Source organism: Cololabis saira, chromosome 13 (assembly GCF_033807715.1).
Source record: "Cololabis saira isolate AMF1-May2022 chromosome 13, fColSai1.1, whole genome shotgun sequence".
Taxonomy (NCBI): domain Eukaryota; kingdom Metazoa; phylum Chordata; class Actinopteri; order Beloniformes; family Belonidae; genus Cololabis; species Cololabis saira.
This window is the reverse complement of record NC_084599.1, coordinates 20571939-20592655: the sequence shown is the minus strand read 5'-3', so window position 1 is coordinate 20592655 and position 20717 is coordinate 20571939. Positions and strand designations below refer to the sequence as shown.

Genomic DNA, 20717 nt, shown 5'->3' with positions numbered 1-20717 from the left:
TGCACTTTCTAAACAGAAAACAGGCTTATTATCTTCTCTTTTTTCTGATTAAAAGCATCCGAAATAGCCGGGTATTTTTAAAACCGAATATTTCCCCGTATTTCCCCCCCTTCGTTTATAAAAAATGAGTATCCACATTACATCGTTGTTAAAAAAAAAAAAAACCTTCCACACATAAACGAAGATCTGCGTTTTCGACCACATTTATAAGCATTCCAAACCTGTAGATCATCTGGTCATCCGGCCTCCGGGCCGCCTCTGCGGCGCAGCTCCCCGGGAGCGGCGCCTCATTCTCGGGTAACGAGCTGGAGTCCCCCCGGTGTCCGCCGAGGAGCTGCCGCGTTAATCAACGCAGCCCAGCTGCAGCCCAGCTGCAGCCCAGCTGCAGCCCAGCTGCAGCCCAGCTGCAGCCCTGCTGCGCGTCGCCGCGTACCCTACGGCGTAGGCTCCGCGTCGGTGTAACGGTGTCAAGAGCAGAGACCATTTATTTAATAAATAGCTTGGAGGACAGATGGTGGATCATCTGCAGTTCTGGATCGCACGTTAGACGTCAGACTCAGAGCAGATTTGTTGTTGTTTTGGAGCATAATGTGACGTTGGAAAACGCAGAACTGCTCTCTGTCTCTGTCTACACGCATCTACATAAACAGAGTTTTCAAAAATCTTCACTTTGCCCGGAGTTTTTTTAAACATTCGTTTATTTGCGTTTTCATGTGGATGACAGGTCCAAACGTAGGAAAATATCTTCGGTTTAGCAGATACCCGGCTACGTGTGTACGGGGTCTGGGCAGTCAGATGGGGCAGCTGTGGAGATGCTCCCTGGTGTGACATCATATGACGCGGTGTTCGGAAAAAAAAGCGTTTGTACGAGCTTGGCTAAAATCAGCCACTTTTTCCTCTGAATACGTGCCCTTATGTCTTGTAAAACATATTAAATCCTACATTAACTTCTCACATAGTAATTTTCACATAAGGTCAGGTATCATTTTTGAAAAAATTCTAACCTGCAATATGCTCTTTAACACTAGCTAAATTTAAAGAGGTTATTGCTTCTCGTCTTCCTACAGTAGAACATAGGGAAACAATCGAGGACCCAAATTCTACCTCTGCAGATATTGACTTCCTCGTCAGTAGTGCTGCACTCAGCTTTAGATGCTGTTGCTCCTTTGAGAAAGAAGGTCTCTAACCACAGGGGCATAGTATAATTTGCATATCTGCATACTGAAACAAAAAAATGCATAAAACAGAAAGGAAGTGATCATTTTGTAAATCTGTAGATTCCCACCGTGCATGGAACGTCTAATAGTATATTAGAAAGCTCTTTGCAAAGCTTAAACAACTTATTATTCATCATTGAGAGAAGATAATAAAAATAACCCACATTTTCTGCTCAGTACTGTAGCCAGGTTGACAAAGAGTAACAGCTCTCAACAGCTCGCAACTCTCAGTTGTGAGGACTTTATGAGCTTTTTTAGCAGTAAAATAATCAGAATTAGTGAAGGAATTAACGAAGCCCATCCGGCCGCGGGTGTGGGCCTTTCTTCAGCTTCAGCTTCACTGAGTGACAAATCAGAGAACAGTGTAAACGAATCGCCTTAGCAGAGAGAGTGAGTTAGTTTAAACCTAACTAGGCTGCTTAGATATGAAACCATGAATGTCCACTGGGTCCGTATTTTGTTTAATTTGCAGCTTTGAACAAAATAACTGACATTGTCAAATCATACAGCTTACTCTCCCATGATGAGCACAAATCCTAATCCTAAACAGAATGGTGCTGGGAAAGATGAAGGGCGGAGACGGGAAACCCCAAGCAATGCTTTGAGGGAATTGGATGTAATGAAGGTCTTAGCTAAGTGCAAAAATTGCTATAGCTTGTTATATTTTTATCATAACATTAATTTTTTTCCTTTCTACAGCCTTTCTTTAACAAACTTATTAAGAGAGAAGTATTCTTTTGCCAGCAAATGAGTAAAACTCCACCAAATAAGTATAGAAAAATGGTCCGTTTTCAGTTTTTGACATAGTTGCAAGGTTATAACTATTAATGCACACTGTACTTTAAGAAAACATACCATTTCCAATACTCGTTCCATTTATATTAAAATTCAAGTTTGAGAGTTTGTGCTTTCGACAGTGACAGTCTCTCCTCTTAGATATTTAAATCAGCTCCTGTTTGTCCCTTTGGGGCACCAGACGTGAGGTCTTTCAGTTTGTTGATTCACTATTGGGGGAAAAATGTCCCTTTCTGTATTGCTGTTGTTGACTAGCCCTTTAATTAGCATTGATAATTAGTTGTCTATGTGTCAGCACACTGACAGGACCTGCCAGTGGCCCATATTGATGGCACGGACGTCCCCTTGCTTGTCTCCTTGTTAACTCTTGTCTGATCCAGGCAGCATTCTCCACGTGCCTTGTTCATTTCACCGCTAGGGACCTTGTTGTCTGTTCGTCACCTTGTCTGTCTGTCTGGCAGAACAAGACACAAGAGACATTGCGGTGAAAGCCGCTAAATGTGATGCTGACAGCAAACAGCTGCAGTAAACAAGCCCCCCCTCCCCACATCACTTTTGTCTCACATGCCCCATAATCTTATCAGCGTCTACCCTGGCACGCCCTTGAGCCATGACCATGACCTGCTATTGATCAGACAAGACTATTATGTGTATGAAGAATACACCTCAGTGAGAGGGAGGGGAGATGCTGACACACAGCGTACACATCTCTGTGACCTCCCCAATAATGGGTAATGATAATACAATGATAATGCTAGTGCATCCAATGAAGTTAATTATACAATCTAAACAGTGTAATCAGTATTAGTGATTATGTTAGTTCATCAGATACTGCCTACATTTGGACTGCAGCACCTAAAAGAAAAAAGAAAAAAAATCTGAATATGTCCATGTCACCAAACACACAAATCTTAAAAATGCCGAAACTTACTGACTGTTTCTTGGTTCGTACCTACATCGCTGGTGCATAAATAGCCTCATTATAAACCCTATGGTTTCCCCCGGCAACGAGCCAGGCTGCACACAGGGCATCCTCTGTGTCTCCGACCACATACCGGTGGAAGAAGTTCTCCTTCAGAAGCTGACCGTCCATCACAAAAACCTCTTGCAATAGATGGTGAGTCGTGACGAGCCAAGCTGAGAGGCCATCTGCGCACGGTGGGGTCCGTGAGATATTTTTGTCACTGAGCGAGCCTGGCCAAAGAACCCAGCACTGGCACCGAGCTCTGCTGATGAGAGCAAACTGAGGAAAGCACCGCAAACTTTCCAGAGGTCAGAGTGAAGACATTAGGGATAGAAGAAGGGAGCGTGTTTTGAATCTAAGGTCACGTAGCATATGTGCTGGTACCATTGTATCCCCAAACATGTGCTTGTTGTAGCTGACTACCTACAATACAAATCATAGGACACATTTTTAGTCATAATAACGTAACTGCAGGAAAGGTGGAATTAGCATCTTAATAGACTGATGTTGGACAGAGACAAACATCTGGATGTGATACAACATTTCACATCCAGATGTGAAGGCTAGTGCTATCAGACTGCTGCGTAAAGAACAATTTCCTGTGCTTTTGAAAACAATGATAAATGGAACATCAAAGGCTGAAAGAGGACAGACTAACGAGGAGCTTGTTTCCACATACAGATCTAACGTATAAAGAATACTTGTGGATTTGCATTTATGTTGCACAAGGTATCACTTGTGTCAATGCCAAATGTATGCTTCTGCATCACGGACAGTATCTTTTGGGCCCTTCCACAAACTAGAGTTTATGTAGCACAGATCATTTGTTTTCAGTGAAACTGGAAAATAAAAATAAAAGTGAGAGGCTTTTTTTTTCTGTACGTCAGTTGTTTTGATCACAAAGCTGTGACAGATGGAACGTTCAGTGGATGACAGATCGTATTGGAGTATCAACAAGGTAATTACAGGGTACAAGACAGATTATGTCTCTGTGATGCTTCATCATGCTCCAGCCTGGTGAAGAATGGAGGCTGCTAAACATCAATGGCACAAGATTAGGGGAAAAAAAAGTTAAAAGAAACTTTATAGATCTGTTTTTCTGAGCTAGGATCCACATGAACATTATGTATGGATGTCCTATAGGAGAGGAGGATGATGGAATAGGGAAGGGGTAGATGTCTTAAGATGGATCGGCAGCTGATATTGATGTAGCATATGCCCAGTGGACTCACCTTGGTGTCTGGATAAAATGTGCTTCTTTTAGCAACATTGTTCTTATTTATTCATTTTCACTGCATCCTCACAGTGATTAGGAACATTGTTGGCATGCAGTGTTTCACCATTTCTTCATTACCTGAACCTGACTGACAGAATGACTTGCCTTCCCAACATAATGATTACCAGCTTAGCAACAGCAGCCGTAGATGTTAAACTGTTATATGAATGCATTCTAGTTATTGATAGGGTTTCTAATGTTGTATGGAACAGCTGGCTTGGGGGATGATGTGTGCATTCATTTCAGAGTTTAAACCGGGCCTCAGCGTATGCGTAATTGCTTTGTGTGATTCATACCAGCATCATGCATTTGGCTGATGCGAGTGAAATGCTGGTGATTTAGCCTAAATTAATTCAACAGTGTGTTGTAACCTGAGCATTTGCACTGCTCATTTCTCCGGGGGCTTGTATTTAGATGTTTGCAGTCCCTCCCTGGATACGTTGGTGAAGAAAAAGGGGACATTTTTAAGGCTTTTTCATTTGCATATTATTTTGTCTTGCATGTGTCTGGAAAATTACACATTTCCATGCATCATGCAAATATATTCATTGCAGATATTGAATATTAACTTCACTTTTTCTTTTTCTTTTACATTCTGTTCCCAAATAAATCTGAGTCATTGACCTTTCTCACGCTTCTTGGCCGGCCAATTGGAGACACATTCATGTGAACACTGAATTACACTATAGTTTTCTTCTGTGAAAAAGGTTTACTTAAACTTAGAAATATATCCATGATTCATTTTTCTGAGGTCTATTCTTCAGTCCACTTTGGGGAGCAAAAGCTGTAAATATTGACTGCAGTTTCAATTGTTTCTGGTCTTCTTACTATATAAGTCCAGTATTGACATTTCTTTTAGTACAGGGTTTGTTGTCTGAGGAGAGAGAAGGAATACAATGTTTAATTGGCTTTCCAAATTATGTTTTTATTTCTTGGGAGGTATTGTAATATGTGTCATGTACAGTATACCATATCTTGTTGGTAAAACATGATGTTATGAGAGAACCCAAACAGCGCACAAAACCAGAACATGTTTAACAAAGAGAGGTATTGGCATTGGCTACCACAGGATTGTGGTGACTCCTTTCCAATATTAGTGGTTTCCTCTATTTTATAAAAGACTGATTTGTGCCACTTTTACATTTTACTCCACATTTTTGTCTTTAACAGATATATCCCTCCTGTAATGGTTTTTGTTACCTCCAGTTTTGTTAAAGAAATAGATTTGGCTTTAACTTTGTGTCCTCAGACATGAGGTTGGGCAAAAATGTGGCTCGAACCTTCCTGGATTACTACAAACTAAACAGCCTCATTACGGACAACAGACCAACTCACATTCAAAGGTGAAACAGCGTGGCATTTCAGACTTAACATGTTAGGAATTACATATACTTAATTATCCTTTTTTTTTTTTTTTTTACATAAATGCAGAATATCTTTTCGTGATACAATTTTCTGTCTTCATGCCACCATCTCAGTCATTCACGTAGAAGTTCTTCTTTCTTCCTTAGTGCTGAGGAGATGTACCAGACTGCTGAAACCAATGCTGGGAAGAACATATGTCTTGGCAGAGACACGACGAACAGAGAAAAGGACAAGAACCAGAGTGTCAGGCATTAGGCACTCAAACGGACACAGTTGGAGCATGTATTAAATGCAGAGCACTGGCTCAGCAGGATCCATGTGCATTTAGAGACTTCGCATCTCCCTGGCTATAAAGACTTAAATGCCATATTCGTAACAGTGGGATGACTGGATAGCACTTGGAGGACCAAAATTCAAATAGGTTCCCTCCCAGGCTATTTAGTGACAATAAAACATGAGCGATCGAACACTGAGGGTGGACAAACTGGATTATTAATTTTGACTCAATATGAGCCCTTCATTTGGCAGCTTTTTGTTTTATGAAAGTGCATGCACTATTATTTGCGTATTTTATGACTTCACTGGACAGTGTTATTAAGTTTATTACCATTGTAATGTGTCATTAAACCCCTATAAATTACAATGTTTTTGAAGTGTTTCTTTTGTAATAATATTTTTAAGCTGTGGGCAGCTGTCCGATCCCTGCCTTCCCAGTCCACAGGATGAAATGTCCTTGGGCAATGACAGTAAGTGTTTGTAGAAGTGAGAAAAAGCAGTGCACAAACAAAAACAGATAACTGGGATGTATACAGATAATATTTATATATATTAAGACCATTGATAAGCTGTCACTCTTTTCAAAGTGGCAACACATGAGTAGCCCACAGCTCTAAGCTTTTACTACAGCTGTGGGCATATATTCAGACATCATTCCATATATTTATGGAATTATATATATATGGTATACAATTAATAATATATATGTATGTATATATATATATATATATATATATATATATATATATATAGTGTGTGTGTGTGTGTGTGTGTGTGTGTGTGTGTGTGTGTGTGTGTGTGTGTGTGTGTGTGTGTGTGTGTGTGTGTGTGTGTGTGTGTGAATTACAATGAATTGCTTGTCGCTCGTTGAAGTGAAGCGCCGGTGTCACTGAGATTTGATTGGCCACACAAAGTCACGTGACTCCACATCCGCCTGACTGTTGCTATTTGATTTGGCAGCCATGACAACGAACTTTTCAACACATGAATACCGAAGATGAAGCGGAAGGTTTTATCCCTCAAAAAGCATCAAAAAAAGTCCCTGAAATGCACCGTGTACTTGGACATCCAGAGAGTAAGTTATTCCTCTGGTTCAGATTGATCTGTTGCTGTAGTTGCTCTGGAAACATGAGCTAACTAGCAGCTTTACATCCTCCAAACAGCTCGGCTGTGTTGAACTTATAGCAATTGTTTTGGGGGTTTCTTTTTCTATTTAAGGAATTATTTGGTAGTCGCGAAGAGGTCTTAATCACGAGTATACCATACATGTCTCTCAATGTTAGATTTTTGCTTCAGTTTAAACAGATGTGTTATATCCACCATGAGGAAGTTGATCTAACTTCCTCATGGTGGGTAAAAATTAGTTATTTTTTAACACATTCTTTTATTAAAATGTTTATGTTTTGAATATAACTTTGATTCTGATGCTGTGCATCCTTCTCTGTTGATATACAGTATTTGCAAACCACACTAATCAGCAAAGTGTCAGATTTGAGCATCAGCTCAGTTTGACTGAAGCTGTTTCTGCATCTTTGATTTGATTTAGGAGTATTAACTCATGCTAAGTTATTTTTTATAAGTTTTTGGGTTTGTGTTTGCTCTCGTATATTAAACAGTCCAAATATCTCGGCCAGCACTTGTATGTAGGCCATAGATATCACCTAAAAGTGGTGGCCATCTTCCTGGATTTAAATAGTTGTTGCTTAAACTATGGTACTCACACACTTTGCCTTTTCTTCACCCAAATAATTTTTTGTTTAAACATGGGCATGTAAACCATAGTGACATAGCTCATTGTTTTGTGCAGGTAACATGCCCAGGAGTGCTTCTGAATAAGAAGAACAACATATACCTCAGTGTGTGCATCATGGGCCAGTTCAGAAAGACCCCGTATTTGCCCCCTGTCTTCCCTTTATTGTTCAATCACAAAATGGTTTTTGTCAAGGTAAGAATGATATGGTTAACTGCATATACAGGACTGTCTCAGAAAATTAGAATATTGTGATAAAGTCCTTTATTTTCTGTAATGCAAAAATGTCATACATTCTGGATTAATTACAAATCAACTGAAATATTGCAAGCCTTTTATTATTTTAATTTTGCTGATCATGGCTTACACAGCTTAAGAAAACTCAAATATCCTATCTCAAAAAATTAGAATATTCTGGGAATCTTAAACTGTAAAACATAATCAGCCATATCAAAATAATAAAAGGCTTGCAATATTTCAGTTAATTTGTAATGAATCCAGAATGTACAACATTTTTGTTTTTTTAATTTTATTACAGAAAATAAAGAACTTTATCACAATATTCTAATTTTCTGAGACAGTTTTCCGAGACATCTTTTTCTCATAGATGCCCATACATTAATGTTGGAGAGTATTTAATTATAATTTATATTATTATATTCTTTAACATTATTAGGATACTGTTAGCTTTGTAAAATATATTGGCAAGATTCTAACAAACAACCCACAGTTAGATATTGCGCTCCTTACCGCTGATTGAACAGCTTTCTCTTCACTCGGGAGGATGGCAGAGTTTCTTGCCCGTCAGCCGGATGTTGGTGTAAGTATTAATTCACCCTGTCTGTTTTACCAGACTTTCTCTGGCATTGTTGACCCTGCTGATGTAGCTGAACTCCTTGAAGGTAAATGGCCATCTGGGATTTACTTCCTCATATCTTAGTCTTGAATCTCATTCTTTGCAAGCTTATACGCTGTTAGCTGAGGTGATAATAAGCTCACAGACTGTTTGTTTATGATTTCCTTACTCTTAGCTGACACAACATTTTTTGAGCTGATTCAGATGGTCCCTCCAGGTATGCTTTCTGATGAGGCCATATGGCCATGTTAAGTCCCCACTGTATCCAATCATTACACTGCAAAAATTTGATTTTAACGTAGAATGTGTGTATATATGTATGTGCTCATTTCTTTCTTGTTTCTGTATGGTTTTCAGAGGGTGAGATCCTAGCCACGATGCAGGAATGCACCCAAGACTTCCTGTTCCCTGGTCCCAGACTGAGCACCGGAAGAGGAGCTGCAGAAAAAGAAGTACTGATGAGGAGATCCCCCTTTTTTCCTGTGAGTTTCTTTTTTATGCCCTTTATTTTGTTCTCAATATAATTCACTACCAAAATACTTAATTGAGCCCTGAAAGCAAATAATATAGTTGGAGTAAAAAGTCGGTCACTACGAAGACTCCTGCCCACAGCTGTAGTTAAAGCTTAGAGCTGTGGGCTACTCATATGTTGTTACTTTGAAAAGAGTGACAGCTAATCAGTGGATTTACTGATACCTAACAAGATATTGAAATGTGATTTTTTTTATTTTTTTATTTTTTATTTTTTTTTAAATATATTAATAATATAATATTTTTATTTCCATATTTTACATTTAATGTGTTACGAGAGGAAGAAAATCCAATCAAATGTAGATTTGCGCCTCACCTGTTTTGAAAATGACTCGATTAAAACAGTTCAGTGAAGTTTTACCCCACACAAACTTTTTTTATTCTTACTCCTAACTCCTAACTCCTAAATGGACACTTTTCACTTTAATGTTCTGCTTACTAGTCAGTTTCCCTCTGCCTGGATGGTGGCTGAATTAGTCCTCAACGTCGTCACATGGCAGAGTGTCCAAAGTCACAACACTGAACCCCACATTGCCCCAGACACTCATCGTGGCAGTTCTGAGACCACAGAAACGGGGAAGGATGATCTTTTATTACAACCCTATAAAGGGGGAAAAGACAGGGTAAGCAGAGGAGGCGTGAATCCACAGAATGAGTTTGCAAATGGGAAATTAACCAAACTAATACTATTCTCGGGGATCCTGCTCAATCCTGGATTCATTTCTGGCAATATTTGTTTTATCTCACTTAAATTTAACAGCGCTTCAACTTTAACAATTTAACTTAAGTTAATCTTGGGGAGTTTGTTAAGTCAACTTTGTTCTTCATTTTTCTCGTAAGGTAAATGTTACTCAGGCCTAGATTGTCCCATTCATCACTTCAACAAATCTGGCCTCACTGTAACATGTACATCGTACCAACAAAAACACCTGAGCTCCTGATGGCTAATTCCAAGTGCTCACTACTGAGTTATTTAAAGATGAAGATAAACTCTGTTGAAGAGTGCCAGGAGAATAATCCCACAAGCACTCGCATTGTTCTCCTTCACCTTTGTCTGCCCTGCAGAGCAGCAGTCGGGCTTAGAGCTGCACATCTAAATCAGCGACTTGTTAAGGTGTGTCTTAACAGGTGCTATTTCAGTCGCTGTCTCAGGAAACGGGAAAAAAATGTGAATAAGAAAAGCATCATTAAAAATTCAGTTGTATTAAAATGCAGTAAAGGAGAGCAGAGATGGCAGGAAATGACAGAAATAACTTCTGACACTTGTTGGCAGTAGGTAAAACCCAGATACTTAAAGCAGCACAAAGGAACTTGTCACTCCCAGCTCAGTGGGCCCCTGTAGGCATGAAGGTTAAGTCACTTTTACAATGCTGCCCAACTTTTACCCTTGTTTGGTTGTGCTTGCTCACTCTCACTTTCTCTTTTTTCTTTTCTCTTTTTATTCTCTAAATCGCCTCTGTCATGATGTCCATTGTAGCTGTGTGATTTAGGTCCAGTAGTTGATTTGTGACTTAAACAATATGCTCAAGAGAAGACCAGGATGGAAGTCTACAGTTACTCTGGCTGGTTTTTGGCGATGGTGGGGACAGGGAGACCATGGCAGCGAGACGACCCCTCCTAAAAGTATGCAGATATTCCTTCAAATGAAATTGGAACAGATATTTTCACTCGAAAAAAGTCCTTTGTGCTTTTTCAATATTTTATAGAGGTTTTAATTATCTAGATAGGTATATTCTGTGCTCTACCACTCCAGCTGCAAGGACAGAGGTATAATTTATTTACCCACATCACCCACGCTTGTTACACATGTTGTTTCTGGACAGAACAAGTTTTTCTCTTTCTCCTAATCTGAATGGCTCTTACCTGTGAAAAAGAGTGGCAGGTCCACTATGGCGGACGTTTTTTTAGACAAAGTATTTTCTTCAGAGAAGATGGCATTTCCTTATGTAGCTCTTGACTATCTTAGATAAACAGACAACTGAGAACTTGCTGTCGTTTAATCCATTCCACGTCCTATCTTTTCTTTTTCTTATCTCTCGCTGTCCCTGCCTCCCTTCGCTTTGCCTTCATCTCTTCATGACTAGAAGTTGCTTTTCCATCCTTCCCCTTGTCCTACGAGGCACCAAGTGGCATATTTAAATGTCTTTCAAGACCATTCCCATAACAGATGCTTTTATGTGTTTGTTTTTAAGGCTGACAGCAATTTCAGATGCCTCTCCAAATGCCATATTATTTAAACATCACTGGAGCCCTTCTTTATTCTGCAATTTGTTTTTCTCAACTCAAGCAAATTGAAGATTTGTGGTTATAAATTGGAGTTCCACGCAGCGCTTTTATCTGTCCTTTTGTCTTCTCCCCCCCTGTTAAAGATGTTGTTTGCTCTATTGTCCCTTTTCCCTCCAGGGAATCTCCCCCAAAGTGGAGTTTGCTACGACATCAGTCATAGAGGAGAGTGATGGGAGAGAGAGCTGTGCTGCTTCAGCTGTAAGTGCCTCTTTTTAATACCTCACACAAGTCTGTGTACACACATGTACACTGTGTTTCCTGTTTCAAAAGACTTGTATCTTTGCCCGCTCACGGTATAAATATATGGAGTTTAACGAGCTACATCACAATATGGATGTGAACCATAGCGAGAGCATTGAAGATTGATCTCTAGAGGGCTCTAATGAGTGGTATCACATTGCCGTCACATTTGTCTATTTCACCATACATACCCACCTTCTATTGTTGCCATGGCTACTGCATCTTTTTTTTCCATAGCGGCAGTTTTTCAAGGGTATTTGTTCCCCTCTTGTGAATATAATTATGCTGCGGCAGATCAATGATGCTGATAGAAAGCCCTCGCTCACATCTTCAGGAGTTTTCACATAAGTCGCTCAGTAGCTTCTGTTTTCAACACAAACTATAGTGTTAGGGAGTCATCTTTACCATACCATGTATCCTTGTGGATCTGGTTTATTTCCTCTGTTCTTCTGGTTTAATCTGAAACAATTAAATTATTTTTGTGTTTCAAATTACCAAAAAAGAAAACATACTTTGATGACATAACAATGAGCTACGCTTAAATGTGATGGAAGGTTGTTGCTGTTATCTGACATTTTATAGACCAAAAATTTCATCCATTGAAATCATTTTTAGTCTCATTAATTTAGATCCCTTGTTGTTTTACCCTGTTGGTTTTTTTCTACTACTCATTGAGCCCGTATTGTCATTGTTTATGCAGAATAATGTTCCTATTTTGGTCTGAAAAAGTGTTAAAACAGGATGGATGGAAATATTTCACATTCTGGTAGCAACATATGATCTTATCACACAGAGTGCTTGGCTTAAAGTGCCAAACGCAGTACAATGCATTTCAAAGATGCGGTAACGCAAGATAAGCCATTTGTATAAATGGGATGTCACTGACAGCACAGCAGATTGTCCGAGCTCTGCAGTGGCCCCTCAGGGGGACGTCTGGATCGCAGCATCACTTGGGCTGTCAGACAGTAGGATTTCTCCATTATTTCTTTCCTAATGGCTCCTTAGCATCGACATTTTCTGACTACATATCCACCCAGCTGACAAACCATGTTACATTCAAATGGAGCTTTAGGAAGATAGCGACTTCCATTAAACATCTCAAATGGTACTGATCAGTGTAAGCTTACTCTGAACCACATCTTAACTCTTTTTTCTTCTGGCCTTTGCTTGCATTGTTATCTTATAAGTCTTATAATTCACATTTGAATATCTTTTAAATTCGATTTTCGTGTAATTGAGCTTCATTGCTCTGATAATCAAACCAGTATGTCAGTCAGGCAGTCTACCTGACTGCCGTACTGGGAAGGGTCTTGGACCCATTTCATGACAGAGAATTATCTCCAAGTGAGTATTTCGTGTATTTCCAACCAGGCTAACAAACGAATGAAGAGAAGTCATTTTCTAAGATTTGTCTGAAGGGAGTCCACAGTTTCAAACTTGGAAAATCCTACTTAAACTCACAAAGAGACTTTTTTGTCAAAGCAGAAATCTGTTAAGATCTATTCAGTGGATTCAAAGTAAACGTCTTACACGCATGCATGTTCTTTTTTGGTCTTTTAACCTGTTTATTAAAGCACCATCCCCCTTTTCAAAAAGTTTGTTTATTCAGTAATTATCTTCTCTTGCTCCTTTCAGCAAATGTTAGCGAGTTAACATTCAAATCATTACGAGATTACACCTTCCTAGCAGCTGCGTGTTAACACTGCCATTGTGCACACTTCAGCTCTAAAAGTGTTAGCAGTCTGAAGCAGCTAATATTTGTCAACGCGGCAGGCTTTGTTGTACAGTGTCTTTATCACACTAAAGCAATGGTGGAAATATCAGCTAATCGCATTAGTCAAGCCACACAGCTGGTGACAGGAAAAATGACTCTCTCCCAGTGTCCATCCCGCCGCGAAGAAGACAGAAGGAAGTCAGAGATGGTGGGAGATTTGGGAAAGAGAGGTCATCCTTGTCTTAATTCCATTATATCAGATCATTGTCAAATGGCACCTTTGATGGTGATTTATTCATCATTTAGTTTCTCTTAAAAAATAGTATTAATGTGGTGTGATTTCCCTAATTAGCATTTAGATTATCTTGGTTTTACAGCCAGGCAAGGCCTCTTTATCATATTAGACTGGAGATGGCCATCAAATGCAATTAACATTTTATCTTAACTTATTTATCCCCGGTTGGCATTACCTGCAGGAAGTGGGATATTGCTTTGGAGAATGATGTTAGTGGCCATTAGAGTTATTGAAGTAATTCTGCAGAGGTTGTCTCCATGGCATTGCAGACTGCAAGAGCTGTTGTTGTTATAACGCTTAAGCAGAATCATTTAGCTAATGGTTTAATGGCTTTTTCCAGGGAGAGCAAGTCTGTGTCAAGACTGAGAGCGACTGTCTTAATGGCTAAAATGGGTGATGCTTCTATGAAGGAAAAATTGCAGTCTGCAGAGAAATTTGAACCACTCTAATGTTGTGCGTCACCTCAACATGCTTTAACAACCAATTCACTTTCCTGTCTCTTGTATCCTTTTTCTGCACCCCAGACATGTTGTCTTTCTCCAGTGAGGCCTCCTTTAACCCCATCCAAACAAACTCCAACAAAAAAGTCTTCATCGGCCAGTGGGCATCGTTCCCAGTCAGTTAATGGGAACTGTTCTACCTCTAAAGCTGGGAAGCCTAACGTTGGGGCCAGAATCTCAAACTCTGCACCGTCATCACCATCCAAGCGTTCTTCTCTCTCATCTCTATCTGGCTGCCGTCTTCAAAAAGACAAAAAGGAAAGGAACCCTACTGTCACCGCGGTTTCCGAGGACGCTGGCTACCAACAGCCCACGGTTTCCTCAAGGACACGAGCTTTGTCTCCTTACACGCACCGGCGGATGTGCCAGCTCTCTGAGGACTCCAGGCAAAGACTCAGCCACCTCCAGCTGGGTCCTCACCACTTTAAAAAGGAAACCAAAAGCCAGCCGCCCTTCTTGGTTAGTAGCATTAGCTGTGTTCTTCCAAACTAAAGGCTAAAGTGGTTTGTTTAAAGCCGAAAATAGACGTGCTCAGTGTGCAGGTGTAACAGAAAATACTGGGATCCTGAATTGTTGTAGTTAAAACCTCAGTGGAAGCATCCTAAAATGTCACTTAATCATTCTAGCAGATGAAGTGCAGGGCCTAGTAATAGAGGAGTGTTAATGTTTTTAGCTGAGCCGATAATGGATTTTTGACTTTCTGAAAGTGTGTGGAATATCGCCAATTATCCTTGCTGAGGGACTTTTACAGCACACGTCCTCCATTTAAACCAGAATGCAGTTATTTACCAACACTTTAATCATGGCCATATCACTACTATCACATATTTACATATAAAAGAGAGGGATTTTCCGATTACACAGCTTTGAGGGGAAAGTGTAGAGTCGGTGGGCGAGAACAACAGAGCCCTGTGGCCGCTGCCCTCCCTCCATCTGCTCCCCGCTGGATTTCTGCTTCTTCATTTATATCAAATCTAATCATATGAATATCAGGATCCACTTCCATTGTTAATAGAAGAAATAATTAAGTACATGAATGGGATTTACTTGAATAATATGTGTGTTTTATTAAAGACAGGAGCGTGCTTTCTCCCACTGCATTTCCTTAGGGTGAATGTCCTTTCTATAATTAACCCTTTTTAATTGAGAGTCAAGGCACAATTAACAAATAGGCACCTAATGAAGTGGTTTAGCCCGATAGTGAATACATTGTCAAGCAAGTTCCAGTGCTTCAACCCCTGCTTGTGTGTTAAAAAAAATGATTCTTAATTTTGTACAATGAAAGAAATCCACAATTCTGATTAATGTAGTCTGTTTTTATTTGAATGAAACAGTGTAGCAGAAAATATTTCCCCGCTTTTGTTGTGGCATTTCTTATCTCAAAATGGTCAGTTGCAGGGTTGATTAATGGATGTGGATAAAATGAAAACAATACGATGCGCGTATTCTACTGTGCAGTAAAATAAATCACAGAAAGCTGATGTTACTGTCCAGCAGTACACTAGTTTACATTGCTTGCTGTGTCAGGTTTCTCATTGCAGTTCCTTGTCTGAGGTGGCGACACCTTCCTCTTCGTCTCTGAACGGCAGTCTGCATCAGCGCTCCGTCCGTTTTTCACTCGATCACACAGGTGCGCCTCATCACTAATACATGTACCATCACATATGTCATACTGTGGTACTCTGGTACACAAATAACATTTGGAAATAGTCTCAAAAAAAGTGTCTGCTTTCTTAACTATTGATCTTGAACAGAAGATGGTGGTTAACATTAACATCCAGGGTTGCTAGACCTTCTCTCTGAGAGAAGGGGAGAGGTCCAGGAGAGAAGAGTCGCTCCTCCTCCTCCTCCTCCTCTCCTGGACTCCTCCATGGTCCGGGAGAAGGTCCTGTGGCAGAGCCAGGATACGGTGGAGAGATGATATTTCTAGGCTGGCCTGGGAACTACTCATGTCCTCCCGGAGGAATTGGGGGAGGTGGCTGAGGAGAAGGAGGTCTGACTGAACCTGGACAAGCAGGGATGGATGGATGGATGGATGGATGGATGGATGGATGGATGGATGGATGGATGGATGGATGGATGGATGGATGGATGAAATGTTACAATTTGCCACAAAATGATATTTTTCTTCCCTGGTTTGTCTGGATTTATTTAGATATCACTTTTATTCAATCTTAAATACATACATTCAAGAAGAAAATTTATGTCATATCTAAAAGAAGTACTAAACACATTATACTCCAATATATCAATTTTCCCAAATATTGTTTTTGTTGTTTGTGTAGATTCTTCACTTTCTGGGAGTTACAGACCAAGACCATCCAGAGTAAGTCTGACTACAGTATTTATAGCCGGCAGATAGCTGAACTGTGGTGTCATGAGTACTGTCGAAATGTCTTTATTGTGAGTGAAGAAATATCATAGGTAGCCTTTTACTTGGTTTCTTAAAGCACTTAAAGTATCCAAAACGCACTTATATAAGACATCTTCCCTTCAGTCTGCTGCTCCTGGTGTAGCAGACTCATTATCTATAATACTCTCTGTGTCGAGATGCAATTAATGTCCCTCACTGCTCCCATTATAGACAACATATTTAGGATGTTAGCTTTCTGTGAAAATGAATAATTCACTATGAAAGACATGCATTAACTTATCAGCAATGTACTTTTTTTTGTCTCGGGAATTTTTAGATACTGTATAAGGTGTCTTATAGAAAGCATTAGTCACATGTTTATTTAAAAGTAATGGAAAATAATTACAGTTATCACCCCCCTCAGATGGATGGGGCTTTGGAGAGGGAGCAGTTGCCCGTGGAGACGCCGTCCAGAGACGAGCCCCAGACCCAGAACCCTGTGAGAGGTTCTGCCTCCGCTGAGTCCAGCCGGCGCGTGTCCGACCACAGAAGTCCTTTAAACGCCAGCAGCCTCAGACGCAGGTACGAGCCGTGTCCTGACATTAATACAGTAAAGAAACATTCATTCATATTCTCTGATATGCAATGACTGGAAGAGGTTGAACATTTTAAAAACTCACATGGAGGTTAATATGTGTTGAAGGTGAGCTTCTACGTTGTTGATTGGAATCCACAGTAAAAAAGTTACAGTTAGATTTTCTAGTGATTGAGTTTAACATCTGAGGTAATTCCTCAAACGCTGTTGAAATCACCTCTGAGCTTCATGGTTGCTGACTCCCTCGTTCTCACGTCAAAGCAGGAGCAAGCATAATCCTCTTCTTTTGTGGTGTTTGCCCTAAATTTGTTGTGATCCATCTGTGTAAATCATTGATATTTGCTCAAAAGATCTTAAAAGCAAAAAAAAAAAAAAAAGGGGAAAAGAAAAGAAAAAGAAAGTAGCGTGTTTGAGTTCCCATAGACTGTGTGCAGCAAATATATGGAAATCCAATACGCTGTTAGTCACACGCTTTTGCTGTTGGGACAGCGTGTGTGTGTGTGTGTGTGTGTGTGTGTGTGTGTGTGTGTGTGTGTGTGTGTGTGTGTGTGTGTGTGTGTGTGTGTGTGTGTGTGTGTGTGTGTGTGTGTGTGTGTGTGTGTGTGTGTGTGTGTGTGTGTGTGTGTGTGTGTGTGTGTGTGTGTGTGTGTGTGTGTGTGTGTGTGTGTGTGTGTGTGTGTGTGTGTGTGTGTGTGTGTGTGTGTGTGTGCACATAAACATCTAATCTTTAATTTTGATCACACTCGACGGGCAGGATGAATTCCCCTCCACCTTTTAAATTACAGAAGCTGATGTCTTGTCATGTTTGTTCATTACTGAGAGAGGAGGCCAAGAGAAGGAAAACAAAGAGGAAAATGGTATTGATTTGTATTTCAGCTCGAGACTGATGCATTTGACCCGACGCCCACTTTAATACTTTCATAGAGACCTTGTCGCGAATCGCATCAGCTGTGAGTTGAACATGCCGATGGGACCGATGTCCCGGTTTGTTTGTTTGTTTGTTTTCGCATCCCTGTCCCCGTCGCCTCTGTTCAGTCCATAAGCAAACATTAGAATCAATAGATAATCTTAAACTGAAAAGTAAATTGCAGCAAATGAATGATACTTTTCTCAATTGGAAATGCGGCAGGATTTGCTGGGTGGGAGATTAGAGTTGGCCTTTGTAGATTCCCTCTGACTTTGATCCATAAAGAAAACGACAGATGCCACTAGCCCCGTAAGCCTGGAAGACTCCGTCTATTCGTGTTTCTGGACCATTTGTCCTTGATGACTTTTTGAAGCAGGTAGTGAGTTTATCTGATTACAGATGAGAAGCTTCTGTTCCTACACTAACAGTCAGGCCGAGGCACAAGTCAGTCAATCAGCCGTCTCCCCTCCACCGCCGACAAATGGATGTGGATAAGAGACGATGCCGGGATTCATTTTTATCACTACGATCAGTTTTCTCTGGACTCTTTGTGGCCGAGGTGCATTTACGCAGCAACAGCTGATGAAGCACAATTACTGCTCTGCCTCCCATGTGCTGCTGCTCAATCTGGGATTTCTGAGCCAAACTGTAAAAGTTCAGAGGCATAAGACTGGTTGTTCAGATGGAAGTGGTATGATACATTTCAAATCTTGTTTGTTAATATTGTACACCTCGTGGGTGTCAGCTCGGCTTCCTCCCTCACGTCTGTGGTTACAGCACCGACTAGTGGACACACTTCATCATACCATCTAATGACTGATGCAGCCCACATCGCCGCCAGCACAAATATGGCTTTAGGTAGAAACTGGACCAAAAGGGGGGACAAAAAAACAACAACAAAGTTTCCAGCACACCAAAGTGAGATCACAGCGATGGTTGAATTATTATTATTAAACTTAAACACGTATAAATTCCTTTGACTAACTCGATGATTGATGAAGCCAAATTCAAAAATTCTGAGTGAACAGTGTTGGAGGGACAGGAAATTCTGGATTGATCTAAAATGTAATAATCTGACCTTGTGTGTAAGGCAAAGTAAAAGAGAGCTGTGCAGATGTTTGACAAGTTTATCCCTCATTTGTCCCTCTCGTGGATAAGCCGTCACATCGTTTCTGGATTTCACTACAGACAGAAATACTGCCAAGTAATCAGCAGTAAAACTTTTTTTTTTTTTAAATCTTAGTAAATATTTTAATTGGCTCTCTGGTAAAAGTGATAGTTCATCTGTTTTTATGAGTTGGGCCTCAGAACCTGCAAGTTATAGATGTTTTCCTGCCCCAACACATCACATCAGCTGGTTAAACTCTGCACAAGTCTGATCACTAATCAAATGTTTTAACAGATAGGTATCTAAATATTCATCTGTGGGTAAAACTCTAAACTCCTCTTCTCTGGACAGTTTCAAAGCACAACTCAAAACTCACCTTTTCACCCTGGCCTTTACCCATTAAGTGGTTCCCTCCCATTTTGTCCCAGTTGTTTTTGTTTTGTTTGTTCTTTTCCTGTAAAGCAACTTTGGGTTCCTTGAAAGGTGCTGTATTAGTGCAAGTTATTATTATTATATAAAAATGTCAATTTTTTGTGTCATATGTCAAACAGTTTTAGAACCCATAAGTAAAGCTTAACCTCGACTCTTTCAAAATTAAGTAATCACTTGTTACTTAACGACTGGAAAGTTTTTCTCTCGTATCCCTTAAAACAAAACCTTTTTGTACACAATTCCTCTCCATGAAAAGAAAAAAACATAATATATTTTTAAATCAACAATTCAGGTAAATTTGGATGGAAACCAACACTAATAATTGTCTTTTTTTTTTTACACTATGTTCTTGATGTTCTTATTAAAAATCAGGTTGAAAATAGTAATGTTATGTTCCTCAGATTTCAGATAAGTCCATCCTCCTGGGAGCAGATCCACAGCCGAGTCCAGAAGCTGCTGCAGAAGCAGAAAACCACCCGGGACCACAACGTGACATTTGACCTTTAACACACCGATGAGAGTAAAACGCAATAAAGGCTACAATAACGGTGCTGGAGTATAAAGAAGCAACATTTGTGTTTTGCGTGTGAGACGAACACGTGGCTTTAGCTGCAACCGTCAAGGGCTCCACGCTTGTAAAACAAAACGGAGGCGAGATGGTCGGCAAGACCCACCGCTGGGAAACTGCAGCTTCTAGAGACTAAAGAGACTTGAGCGAGTGAGGAGAAAAAGTAATTCTGGATGGAATGCAAAAATAAAAACATTGTTGCATGGAAACATTTTAAATACGACCTGTGCACAGCTGTTTGCTGCTGACCATAAGGTCAGCCGTTTCATCTGTGATCATATTTTGAGGTTTATCGCCACTAATAAAAAATGAAGTGCATCTTTATGAGCTCATTCACCCTACGTGATACTAAATATGGAAGATTATGTTTTACCAGAGGGAAACACTAACATCATAAATGACCATCTTTACTTTTATTGCACTTTGACTAAATGTATGAGTGACTTTTTGAACCGCCGTTCTGACCCACGGCGGTTCTGACCCACGGCGGTTCTGACCCACGGCGGTTCTGACCCACGGCGGTTCTGACCCACGGCGGCTCTGACCCACGGCGGTTCCGACCAACGGCAGTTCCGACCAACGGCAGTTCCGACCAACGGCGGTTCCGACCAACGGCGGTTCCGACCAACGGCGGTTCCGACCAACGGCGGTTCCGACCAACGGCGGTTCCGACCAGCGGCGGTTCCGAC

At 40.4% G+C, this 20717-nt stretch overlaps 2 protein-coding genes across 2 annotated transcripts in view; both read left to right on the top strand.

Annotated features, from left to right (window-relative positions):
* Nucleotides 1-6239, top strand: part of agbl4 (AGBL carboxypeptidase 4) — a 361271-nt gene extending 355032 nt beyond the window's left edge. The window contains exons 12-13 of the mRNA XM_061738212.1: nt 5502-5595; nt 5764-6239. Coding sequence (XP_061594196.1) covers nt 5502-5595; nt 5764-5872 — 203 coding nt within the window. The 3' untranslated portion in view covers nt 5873-6239. The remainder of the gene's footprint in view (nt 1-5501; nt 5596-5763) is intronic.
* Nucleotides 6240-6844: 605 nt separating this feature from the next.
* spata6 (spermatogenesis associated 6) lies at nt 6845-20505 on the top strand. Its single transcript, XM_061738211.1, has 11 exons — nt 6845-6968; nt 7701-7838; nt 8497-8545; nt 8675-8716; nt 8857-8981; nt 11434-11514; nt 14090-14524; nt 15593-15695; nt 16351-16391; nt 16843-17000; nt 19862-20505. Exons 1-11 carry the CDS (start codon nt 6891-6893, stop codon nt 19965-19967), a joined length of 1356 nt encoding a protein of 451 aa, XP_061594195.1. The 5' UTR covers nt 6845-6890; the 3' UTR covers nt 19968-20505.
* Nucleotides 20506-20717: the final 212 nt, after the last annotated feature.